The sequence below is a fragment of the Alosa alosa genome, chromosome 2 (genome assembly GCF_017589495.1).
Source record: "Alosa alosa isolate M-15738 ecotype Scorff River chromosome 2, AALO_Geno_1.1, whole genome shotgun sequence".
Lineage (NCBI taxonomy): Eukaryota > Metazoa > Chordata > Actinopteri > Clupeiformes > Clupeidae > Alosa > Alosa alosa.
In genome coordinates, this window is record NC_063190.1 from 14921840 (window position 1) to 14934709 (window position 12870).

The 12870-nt window shown below is 40.9% G+C and overlaps 1 protein-coding gene across 3 annotated transcripts; it reads right to left on the minus strand.

The window, feature by feature from the left end:
* Nucleotides 1–739: 739 nt before the first annotated feature.
* radx (RPA1 related single stranded DNA binding protein) lies at nt 740–11064 on the minus strand. 3 transcript variants are annotated; one of them, XM_048227942.1, is made up of 15 exons: nt 10216–11064; nt 9991–10133; nt 9518–9707; nt 9158–9260; nt 8857–8957; nt 8514–8633; nt 8104–8199; nt 7072–7239; nt 6525–6691; nt 6087–6247; nt 5063–5110; nt 4629–4741; nt 4197–4499; nt 2790–2972; nt 740–1087 (listed from the first exon to the last, which is right to left on the minus strand). In XM_048227942.1, exons 1-15 carry the CDS (start codon nt 10826–10828, stop codon nt 933–935), a joined length of 2664 nt encoding a protein of 887 aa, XP_048083899.1. In that variant the 5' UTR covers nt 10829–11064; the 3' UTR covers nt 740–932. The 3 variants fall into 3 exon arrangements, with proteins under 3 accessions (XP_048083899.1, XP_048083890.1, XP_048083906.1); XM_048227933.1 differs by having other exon boundaries at nt 6525–6694; XM_048227949.1 differs by lacking the exon at nt 740–1087 and adding an exon at nt 1667–2253 and having other exon boundaries at nt 6525–6694.
* Nucleotides 11065–12870: the final 1806 nt, after the last annotated feature.

Genomic DNA, 12870 nt, shown 5'->3' on the forward strand with positions numbered 1-12870 from the left:
AAGTAATGAAATACTTTGAGAGCAGGATTTCTCCAAGCCTGCTGGGCAAACACATTCTAAACGCATGGGTGGGCAGTTAGAGCGGCAGAATAAGAACTGAGGGTGACAAATATTTGGCTGGTGGCAGATTTAGCTAGGTTAGCCACAGATTAGGCGTTCCATTTTGCTGAGTTGGGGTCCACAGGAAAACAAAAACTGACAGCTTCCAGCTCATCGAAGAAAAGCTTTTGGAATAGGATGGCAGCAGTCACTTCTGACACACTGGCATGACTCCACAGCTAGTCTCTGGTGGCTGCTAAATGAGACAGTTGACCCCCACCCCACCCCACCCCCTGCTGGCACAGAGGTCGCACTGCATTATAAGAAAGCTATGCAAGATGACTTTTGGACTGAGGTGCTAGAAGACAAGTCCAACTACAAGAGTTACACACACTGGCTAAAATCCTAAAGCAAGAAGCCAAGTTCCAACCACTTTGAGTATAAGAAATGTATTGAATGCAGACTGATGGACATTGTATAAGAACCCCATAATACAGCTTGTGCATCAATTTATTTAATTATTAAACAGTACAGATCCATAATCCTTTGCATTTTCAAGTCTAATACCAACACACCTGATAGACATGCCTAAACTGCCCTTATTGACTACTGAAAATTAACTTATTGAGCAATGCTATTTCCTTTTAACTCAGGGTATTATACCAACTTGAACATTAAGCATAACCTCCAATCATAACTATTAAATTAACATTTTTATAAGAATTTCTCACACTCAAAAAATATATATTTTTACATATAAAATTCCAACAGAATGGCACACATATATACAATCTTCAATATTAAGTTAAAAAAAATTGCGCTGTAATATACAGATGTAGGCTACATGATTAATTCACAAGTCTTCATAGACCAAATAAAAATTAAAGTGTGTTCTACTGGGCACTGTTGGTCTGTGGGGTGATTATGTCACTCATTCTGTAGACCTTTGAGCATATCACCTCTGTTTTCCCGTCTCCTAGGAGACAGAGGTCCAGCATACACACCACATGCTCCTGTTCAAGCGAAGCCGCTGAGCTCATCACCTCCTCTGCACAGGAAGGGACCAATCACACAGAGACGCCATTGACATCCACAAGTTCACAAACATTATCATTATGAAAATCAACATTATCAATATTTTAACAAATTAGTTTCACTAACTAGAGATGTAACGGTATGAAAATTTAACATGATGATTACAGTGACCAAAATTATCACGGTTATCGCTGTATTTTTCAAATGTGCTGAAAATGTTTCTAAGCCTACCACCAATGATGGACAGAGCTGATAATTGGCCAATTCTGTATGCGTAATAGCAACAACACTGAGGCAACAGAATAGCATAGTGTCTTGTCATAAAAGTGGTGTGTGGCTCCTTTAAGAGCAAAAGGCTCCCTTTTTTTTACTAATAGGCTAGAAGTTAGATGGGCTGGCGACTGAGGTAAAGTTAGTGAGTTTTTGGTCTGTAAATAAAGCTGCAACTCCTTTGATTGAAGCTGTATCTTGTGCGTGCCTGTTGCTCACAACTAGCCTACCATAAGGGAGAGCCAGGACGATTTAAACACATTTTAATTCAAGTTAATTTACAAAGAGATCGTGCTACATTGAAAGCTATATTTTGTCACTAGCAACCTACATCTGTCCTCTGTCAAATACAGTTGCATTTTCAGCTCTGAACAAAATTGTTCATGAATTATGTCAACAAAAGCGTAATGTGCGTAATGTTTAATTTCCTCCTGGTCGGACCGCTGTCACGCTATCCAGAGAAATATTCTATGGTCAACGCTATCGTAAGATTTATGGATCCCACTGACTTCCATTTAAACACATCAAAATAATACTTCAATAATCTGCGATAATGTGACTTATGCCAGCAACCATTTTATTTTGATAATAAACTACATTTTGGTATATACAGCACAAATTGCCTTAAGCAATGCGAAAGAATCGTATGAAAATGGTCAGCCGCTAATAACTTGTATTTGTTATTTTGTGTGTGTGTGTGTGTGTGTGTGTGTGTGTTGGGCTGTTTTCTCCCTTTAGTGGTCCCCTCCTTGTGTGCTGTGTAGTACTTAACATATCCATTTTGGTCGTATTGGTGTGGAGCACTTTGGATTGCTTACAGCACCCGTTAGCACGGAGTTACCTGCCAAGTCACAGCCTAATGTCTAGTGTCTTGACTTCTGTGTGTCCGTGTACATGTTGTCATTGTATCTGTTATTTAACAAAAATAAATATATTTTGGTAATGGAAAACCACGTCTCTGCCTTTCAATCAACGAATCTGTGTGACCTACTTTTGCTAAGGGATGTTCCCTCTAATACAGTCAATGGCAAAATCCCCGCAATGCCACACATAGCAGTGGCACCTGATTTCAAACACATAACAAGGCCACGTTGCATGCTTTGTCTGTGCGCCTACTTTGGGGGACTCGGATGATGCTGAAAAGAATTCCACACACGTTTTTCGCACTGTGGTAATCCACCGCGGTAATTTAGATCAAAACGGTAAATATTATCGTGGGGAATTTTTATCGTGGTTTACCGTTACCATCCCTACTTTTAACAAAACCAACATCATCAACGTCCACAAAATAAGCATCAATATTATCATCAATAAACTTAATGAATAACAGCTGCCACCACCAACATGACATGGCATACACTAAAAGTTAAAATACATGTTTAGACAAAGGCATTTGATGAACACATCAAGTGCAACTACACGCACACACACAGCCCTGCCCTTACCTGGGGTGGGGCACGGGGTGTCCGTAGGATCAGCAGCGTTGGGAGGAGGGCAGAGGTGACCTGACATGAGGCATGACAGGAAGCTGTTGTCATGGCAACTCCATGACATGCTGGCTGCCCGAGGGTCTTTTGAGGACCAAACGGGCAGAAACAGAGCATCTACTGCCACCTGCTGATTCAGCCCTGAAACCCACAGACAACACGGGAGGTCAAACTCAAAGGCACAAAAAAAATTCAGCTACGGAAAAAAAACAAACAGTGAATGTCTGGACAACACAGATTTAAGGAGCAGTATCGAACCCTGAAGAGTTATTATAAATCTTCCTTCACGATTCATAATAACTCTTTAGGGCCACTGGTGTGCCTGTCATAAACGTTAGCACTAAGTTGGTGTGGGCCCACAGCCATGTCTGCTACAGAGCATGGTGAGGGTGTAGTAGCAATAGGCAGGTGTGCAATAATCAAGTTTATTTTACGGCTCTTCAGAACAAACCTCCCAATGTTCGGAAATCCAATAATTCTGTATAATGGCCGCAGCCAATGGCAACAGGTTTTGTGTTTCTGGTTTGAGTCTTTTATATCTTTTATATAATTTGCTATATATCGCAACACCCCCAATTATCACCACTTTTGTTCGGAGATTCTAAAACAACAATGTTTTTTAACACTTCAAAATAACATTTGCTACCGGTAAATGAACCTTACATTTTTCAGTAGCCATAGGTGTGTAGATTTGAACAAAATCTGGTTTGGTTCTTAACGGGAGCATTTACTGCCTGAAAGATCCGATTTTGTATACCACACTCGGAGTTATAGTGCTGGCCTGATGGGTCGTCTATTTACGCCGTTTCAACGGCACATGGCGGTTAGACCGAGAATTTCGTCATGAAATTAAAATTCCACTGGAGCTCCAAGCGGTTGTGTGTCTATTTACAGCTATTCGAGTCGCGGTAAAATGTCATTTTGGTACATAGCTAATTTAGATACACCTATGGTGTGGGTGCTTGCGTTTCTTTAGGAATCCGCCGTCTTGGTTTGTATAGAAATGGATATTAAGTGACACATTAAGCGGTTCGGGATAAATAAATTGATAAATAAATTGACATTGACACTGACATATCAGTTCATTCACTAATCGCAATGGAACTTCATTTAAAGTGAAAGTCAGCCAGTACATTGCTATGCAACATCTGAGACTATAACTTACATTTATTTTAAGACACATCATGTGAAGTTTCTTTTCTCGCTTTGAAAAATAGCCGTATAATAAGTGGGATAATGTATTGCCTGCTGGTCATTATTGGAAAAAGTCTGAAGTCCCTTCAGTTCCTTATTTTCCGACAATGACTGGTGGACAATACATTATCCCTTTCACGCTGGTTTGGTGTAGTCTAAGAGGCACCTTACCGAGGATGGTGAGTGTGTAGTATCCGTGGCAGGCGGCGGGCGGGTGGGCTTTGTGCTGTGGGGGGTACAGCTCTGGACTCCAGCGCGATGGGTGCAGGTTGATCTGGCGCAGGTGCAGCTCCTGGTCGTCGAAGCAGAAGCACTCGGCCACACTCTCCCGGTGCAGATCACCAGCGGCCCGCACGTGCTCAATGGCCTCCAGAACGGACGCAGGGATCAGGCTGCTCTGCCAGAATGTATCTGGGGAGTGAACAGATCTGTGCTCTGTGCTACCGTGGTTGTTAGTCCCTGAAGAACTATCCACTGCAAATAAAGGAGACAGGACAAGCAGAAACACAAAGCACAAATGTGTTTAATAATATGCCAAACATTATATATTATAGACCAGAATTATGGAGAATCTGTTTTCAGAACACTGGACAGCACCCCCACCTGTGGCTGCTGACTGACTGGCTTGCTCTGACGACTGGTCCTGCGGCTCAGGCGCTCCTTCTTCCTCCTCACTTTCATCTTCATCATCTAACAACAAATTCATGGGGTTTTCTCTACATATGGCACATATTAGAAGGATACAAAGAGAAAAGGTGAGGACTCCTCAACACTGGAGTGCACACTGAATGAACACTACAGAGCAGCATGATTCTCTGGCTAGGTCTTCCAGAATTTAATATAAAGCTGGCATATTGGGTGAGGTAAGCATTAGAAAAGGCAATAATACATACTATCACTGTACAGTCCGTCAATATCAGAATAAAGACTGAATTCCAAACACAGATACAGACACAGACACAGACACAGTACAATAGAACAGTTGTTCTCCATGCACTCAGACAAGTGGAGTACATCTAATGTGTCCTCATACTCACCTCTGAGTGAGCGCACGAGCCCTGGTAATGTAGTGCCGTTTCATCTTTCTACATCACAACAGAAAAGACATGAATCATAAACAGGCTGCAGTAGGTGCCACACATCTCACAGACAGTTTGCACAGTGCATGTTTTTTTTTCTCTCTCTTTTTTTTGAACCTATTCGGTCAGGATTGTATGAGGCAGTGTCAAATGTTGTCTCACTCACACACACACACACACACACACACACACACACACACACACTGATTTGTTTAACTTGAAGTACTGATAAATGGTGCACTTTAAGACGCTGAGTCTAAACGGTTCTTGCTTTTGCCAGCTCTTGCTCAAGGCTCCACCAGAGAATTTCTAAAAGGGCTCTGGCTCCACCAACTCTAGCCTCATTTGTTTGGACCACATTGATAGCATAATATTAATTTATTACAAGCAGCCTTTATTGCTTTGAAAATGGAAGCATGTAATGACATGTTGTTAGCTTTACATTTCTGTTTGCAATTTAAAGTGAGTTATCAGCCTGGTAGCCACTGGTAGCTATCTGAGTAGAATGCGTTTCAATCGGCATATCATGTGACTAGTTTAAGGAAAGCTAATTATTGAAGACTCACCAATTTGATTCGACAGAGGCAAAATAGTAGGCTAGCTAATCCTTGTATTCTTGGCCATTACAAATGACAGCGAGTGCTTATAAATGGTGAGAGATTCGGGTCTAATGCTTGGCATTAGAGCTAGATAATCTTGAACATTACTTGCCAGAATGTATCTCTGTCAAGTGACACTAGCCTGTCCAACAGACAACTCACTCACAGGGCGCCCCCTAGAGGTGATCAGAGGGCAACTAGCTATAATGTTGGCCTTAACAGTAGCCTTAGTGGTTTGTGTAAATGTGTAAAAAATGTTAATTGAGTATGTTTTAAACACACTAGAATAGCCGGCGTAGCTCCCCTATGCGACGCATATGTTGCATATCCCCTTTTTGCACCACTGCTCACTCAGACACACACACACACACACACACACACACCTTTTAAGGGGCAGTGCTCTTTTGCGTTTGCGGGGTACACCGGCACTGCTGTCAGATGACTCTGGGGTGTCTCTACCCGTCTGACGGCCCTCGGATTCCACCACCTGGCCTTCACTGGGAGGAGTCAAACTGGTGGACGCCACAACCACTGATGCTTCAACCTAAAGAAGGGATGAACTACATCACTGCATCATTCTTGTCATATTTCAAGATGATATCTTACTACATTCTGATAATTTTCTACTCTTTGCTGTAACATTGTGTTTGTTGACAGAAAAAAAAACCCACCAAGACATTGTTACTGGTCATTATACCAAGAAAACAAATAAACTAACAAATTAATTATCGAGTGCAGCACTCTTAACTGGGTGGACTAACTCTTTTTGACCCAACACATTAAGGCCAGGAGCCAATGGCCATGCTGAATACCTATCTCACCTGCTGCTTCTGCTGTGGTGCATTGTGGGTAAGCTCTCTGGTTCTCACTGGCCAGGTATGGTACTTCACAGTCATGATATGACCCTGAATGATGACTCTCTTATGCTCACGATACTGAAGACTGTCCAACTCCCTCTTCAGGTCCTCTAAAGCAAGTATCTTGGTCTCTGCTGAACCAAGACAGTTGTTGTTGAGGACTTATATTAAACCATGAAATACATATTTTTTCCTCATGTATGGAGGAGGGTGTAACTGGAAGCTGCAAAATGTAATTTTTAATCATACTGCGTCACCTCACATTAACATCATATACTGTGAATGTACTCCAGTAAGCATTTTTGTATTTACAACAAGCAAACACCTATACTACTTCATTTTCAAACACAAACACCGGTCTTATAAATGATATAAATAAGCCAGCCATACTATGTTTACTTTAATACTAAAGGATAATTTAGTTGGTCTTTTGTACAAAATACACTAGTTTCTTGTGTTTACAGCCTCTAGCACTGTCAACATAAAGCATGGTAAACTCATGGCTGGTCACCTGAGCTCTGGTCAGTGTTGAGGGTAAAGGTTGGCTGGGGGCTGGGGCAGCAGTAGTAGCCTCCGACTGTGCACTTTGCCAGAATGTCTCTGTCCTTCTGCGTCTTCACCCACTGAATAAAGGCCTTCACCTTGGGCTGGGACTGGTAGGGCTGATTTTTATGATAGCCTAGATTGGACAGATTACACTTCATCCTCAGCCTTCTGATCTTTCTGATTAAGCATTTTTTTCAATTGGTAAGTGTGGTCAAAGACAAGAGGAATTCCATGAGTGGAGATTTGCTTTACCAACCCCACTCTCACTTGTGTGTCATACTGCTCAAATCCGAAGCATTAACCATTAGATACTGAGAGCATGTTTAATAGAAAATAACATTTTGTATTAAAGAAAAGGTTCACAGTACACTGAACTCTAAGGACAGTAAGAAAGTACAATCTGTAAAGGGACTACATACTGTATGCCTACCGGTACATCAACTCTTCTGCACCTCTGAATAGAGAGGTTGCAAAAAAACAGGGCTACTTGACCTGAGCTATTCCAAGTCTTGCTTCTAGGTGTTAGACTACTGTATATATCTGAGACTAACTATTCCTCATTAAAGCATAACTTGTATCTGGATCTAGTATCAATAAGTAGTCACACACCATGCTCTGCAATGACAATGTGAATGGTTAAAACAGACTCACAATGTGAACTGAAACAGATTTAAAAACAAACTCTGCCCTGCATTACCAAATGCTGTGTTGTCTACCTATTGCATGGCAGTCAGGAAATGACAGAGTGTCACTACCACACAACTAGACCAGGTTTTACCAGACAGATGGGATGAGATTAAATTTAGGCTCACCAACATCATCGACACGGAGCACTCACATGAATATAATGTGTAGTTTGGTGCATGACACACTAATATTCGTGAATGTCACATACAGCAGATATACTGTAGGTGTTATATAAGACCAGGAGGTGGTCCAGCAGAAGTGCTGGATCTCCATGACCCTGGGTTAACAGCATCACACTGTCGCCATTCACCTGTGGTGAAGACCTGGGTTTCTGCACTGGACGTCAAGTAGCGATGCGAGCCCTGCTCGCAACACACTCTCATCTGGGTACACACCAGCAGAGCCACTGAGAGGGAAGGGAGGGATAGAGAGAGAGAGAGAGAGAGAGAGAGAGAGAGAGAGAGAGGGATGGAAAGAGTTAGAGAAGAGGTGGAGTGGAAGAGAGAGATACAAAGGTCAAATTGGAGGGCAATCAAGAAAAACTGAGAATAAGACAAGACTGTCAGGGAAAGGGAGCGAGAGCAACAACACAGTGTGATGTGTTTACGCTGGTATATTTTATCATTAACATTAGAACCCATTTAGGCATTTAAGCATTAACATTAGAACCCATTAAGGTGCAGCTGATAATACTGAAGCAGAGAGAGAAAGGGGGCTTACTTGGATGGATGCTGTTGAACATGTCTGGCTGGGAGGTGGAGAAGATCTCAAGGATAAATGGAGACTCGGATGTTCCATCTACAGCGTGGACCCATCGATACGTCCAGAACCTGTCAGGAACTGACACAGACATGGGTGAAATGACAACGAAACTCGCTAAGAAACTTGGTGTCCAGTCGCACCTCTAACATTAGAAATGCTTCAGTGTGCAGTATAACCTCTAAAAAGAATTGTATTCAATGAAAAATGATGTCACTTCTTTTACATTAATGTCACTTATTTTACATTAATCAGTCTTCTTCCGTCCCCACAGCAAAGAACCATGGCCAATGAAGAGCAATACCTGCGTTTCCACGGCTCCTGAGTCGCTCTGTGCGGCCAACAAAGGTCACCAGGCCAATGACATCAACAACAGTGTTATTACACAAGTTCTCAATTTCAGACCTACACATCAGAGGGAAAGACACAAAAACACAGCAGAATATTCCTAATTTTCAACTGAGTCCGATATTTAAGACGAGATAAGATGAGAGATTTCTTAAACCAGACAGCGTGGTGCATGAACACAAAGTACCCCTCTCTAGCACTGCATCTCCCCTAAATTGCTGTTCAGTAGAGACCGGCTGTGAGTGTGTAGTGTGTACCTGGTGTGGAAGAGGTAGGAGACCTCAGGTAAACACCACTGTGGCTGCACCTTCCGTGGAGGGATTACAGACATCACTGCAGATTCTGGGTTCAGGCTGATTTCTGTAGAGCAACACATCACCACACAGACAGACACACCATCACATATACAAACCATGCTTTACTTTTTGCTGCACGTGAACAGAATCTAGTGAATCCCTCAGCTACCACCAGACAAGTGGGTATTAGAAAATGTACAAAAAGAAGAACGCACACATCCAGGTTCAAACAGGTGCTGGACTAGAAATGAGAAAATGTGCAACATAAACGGTGGGTATTTCTTTCTTTAGGGACTAAAACTAAATAAAAACAAACAATACCAATGGAGTTGAAGAACATGAGGCTGTTGTTCATTTTAGGCCGGGAGCGCTGTTGGTAGGCTTGCTTCAGAGTGTAGCGGTTGAGGTAGAGCTCTGTTCCAACGTTAAGCTTGTGGTACCACTCTACACACACCTCATTCCAGAGAACCATGGAGATGACACCACTCTGATCCGCCACCTCAAAGTAGGCCTGGAAAGAAAATATAATTTCATTACAAATATAATCACTTTTAAGATATAACTTACTGACAACTGCACTACAGTGTAGTGACTATGCATCTGTGCTTATACACTACAGCAAACCCCCCAATCCCTAGATTCCTTCAGCGTACAGGATTATATCAGTGTGGATTGCTGGATAAACAGGACACGCAAAAACCCTTCACGCACTAAACAAAGTATAGTCAGATGCATCCCTCCCCTCCACGCATTGCACAGTTCATGGCACAATAAATGGAAAGTTGTAGGCCTACCTGATATGGGAAGTCGATACTTGTGGTTGGTTTTCCGTAGTGTCTCAAGCGGGATTTGTGCATTACTCTGACAAGTATTGGACGGGGCGGTTTTCCTCTGACATAGAAGAACTCCAGATCTGCCACAAGACAGATCTTAGACACTGCCAAAGAGATTATTAATAAACAAATGAGCTATAACTATAAATTGCTTGTTCGCCTTCAGGGAGAAAATGAGCAGCTCACCGTCAAAGACTACGTCAACTGGCGAACAGTTTGGAGACCAGACTGTGCCATGCGGATCTTCGTTATTCCAAAGCGGAAGATAATGTTTCCGACCAGCATCGAGGGGGAGGTCCATTTTAATAATGGAGAGCGTTCGGGCATCATTATTTGTCCAAACTGACAGAGCGTCAAGGTTTTTGACAGTTAGGAAAACGTCCGACACTCCCGAGGTGCATTCGAGGTTATTTATTCGGACAAAACTCTGACCCAACCTCCTCTCGTCATAAATGAGCACTAGCTCCAAAATACGAACATGAATGCCGCTACGAAGAATATTTCTAAGCAGCAAGTTGTGTAGACTTGTGGAAAGTTTACATTTTACCTGCCAGAGTCCATCTGTCACAATCAGATCGTAAGCATAAACATCGGTGCAACTAATGTTATCGGTTTTAGCGTTAACGTTACTTGGAGCTAGATACCTCTCAACAGAAATGACTGCCACATCAACAGGGCTAATTTTCTGGCGTGTCGAACTTGACAATTTTAACTGCTCCAATGCTGAAAACAGAGCAGAATGTTGCGTTGCAACGTTACAGTTATCCTCACTCAACGGAGTTTGGCTTGTTGAATCCATGGACAGTGTTGTAAAAACATTAGCAAGCAAGCTAAGTTGGCTATGTTTAGCCTTGTATGTTAACGTTATAGTTCCAACTTGCAAATGTATTGTGATGATAATTTGCTTACTAGCTCGACACGAATATTATTTTCTTGAAAAAAATACCGCCAATTTCAATCCAACATTGCTTTAGTTTCTGCACTTATGTTTGTACTTTGTACAAGTATATGCACAGACTTGTAGTTCAAAACACCTAATGGCGCCTTTTAATACGTCATTCTTTTTCGTGATTTCTCTCTTGTTGAGATGAGGAAGACGTTGTGTGCTTCCGCCTGCTGGTCGAGATGTGTGTTTTCTTTTTACAATATTTTCTAAAGGCCAATCGGTCTTTGAACTACTATTTAAAAACAAAAAACTGTTTTTGTCCTTTAAAATATACAAATGTTTATGCAACCTACCCCCATGACACAAATATAGTGCTCATACAAGGGCGACTGAAATAGCCTTTGTATTGGTAGGCTAAAAAAGAAAGCGAATTTAAAAAGGTCTGGATTTAATGAAGATTATGTCTCCATGGTACCGACCAATCTCCAGATCAACAGATCCCTGATGAAGTAGTGTGCAGACCCCTCCTTAACATAGCCTACTTGGACAATAAAACCTTATTTCACTTTTAAATAGGCTAAGCTTACACACAGCACATTTGACAGATATCTTCTAACTAATGAGTCAGATTTAGTCTTATTTATTCCAAAAGAAATCACCAATGAGGAGAACTGTTTTTCAAAATATTTATTTTTTAATATACCACATTATCAAGATTGAATAAAAATAATTTAATATCACTATCACAGAATTAATATCCAAGGTGTTTCAGAATGTAAACTTTTTATTAATTTCTTTTAAAACAATATTAACAATATGTTAAAGCTTATTTTGATGTATATACACAGAGGAAAATCCATACAATATCATTGACTGTGCAACACCCACTGCTGTATTGAAGAAAAGAAAGACTTCACCTCCCCCAGTAAGACACTTCAATAATTATTCTGTTACAAAATACTTCTGTTTTTTAACCTTTGAATCATATAATGTATATAAATGTATCTCAATCTATTTGACATTTTATAAAATAAACAACTATATATTCTAAACATTTTTGTACATACTATATTACAATATCTTCAATGTATTTTTTTTTCTGTTTCAAATGAACAGAAATGGCCATTCGGGTAGGTCTTGTATTTCCTAATCTTCCTCTACCCTGATACTGCTGAATGCATTGATTAAAACCCCCATCTGAACACAATGGTTGACATCGACCCTTTAAACCACAGAGGCAGAGGATGGAGATCACGGAGCCCGAATGCCTTCAAAATAGAAAACAAAAATAAACAAGAACTGCAGAGGATATTCTGGGGGCAAATACAGATACAGAGAGCAAATAAAATAACCAGGTCAGAAAGAGGCCATTTAAGACAGACATACAGAGAGTGGGATAGAGAAAGAGAGAGAGAGAAATCAGTACCATTGAATGTATTATGGTAAAGCCATCACAACTGACAAACACAAGTAGCGTAGATAGAGAGGGACTTTATATATTTATATATATATATATATATATATATATATATATATATATACCAAACCAAATGCACACCACAAAAAAATGTCCTTTATACAGAAGACTGAAATTAGTTGAAAAAGTTGGGGAAATTGAGGAAACCTTTTAAAAATTAAACTCAGTGATACAACACAGAACACATATTCAAAAGAAAAGTTTCTGTCACTGACACAACTTGGACACTCTCAGTGGTTGAAGGTTTTTAAAAGGGAATTGAACGCTCTCACGTTTCCTCTCACTGATGATTCTTTGAACCAAGAAATCGGTAAATTCAAAGACAGAGAACAACAACTGAATAGGTGCAATGGGCAGACCTGAGATGTTTTGCAGACTACGGATTGAGGTGCCAGTGTCAAATAGTTTTTGCTGACAGCAAAACAATACATTTCACAAAAGTAAACTGAATCCACAGTCCTGCTAATTAGACACACAA

Bases quoted from the DNA above. Each gene is read 5' to 3' on its own strand.
- radx (XM_048227933.1), bottom strand. From the start codon at position 10,828: ATGGATTCAACAAGCCAAACTCCGTTGAGTGAGGATAACTGTAACGTT. The intron at 5,111-6,086 runs GTGTGTGTGTGT...GTTGTGATGTAG, and splicing joins AGAGCACTGCCCCTTAAAAG to AAAGATGAAACGGCACTACA. The intron at 4,500-4,628 runs GTGGGGGTGCTG...CTTTATTTGCAG, and splicing joins CAGTCAGTCAGCAGCCACAG to TGGATAGTTCTTCAGGGACT.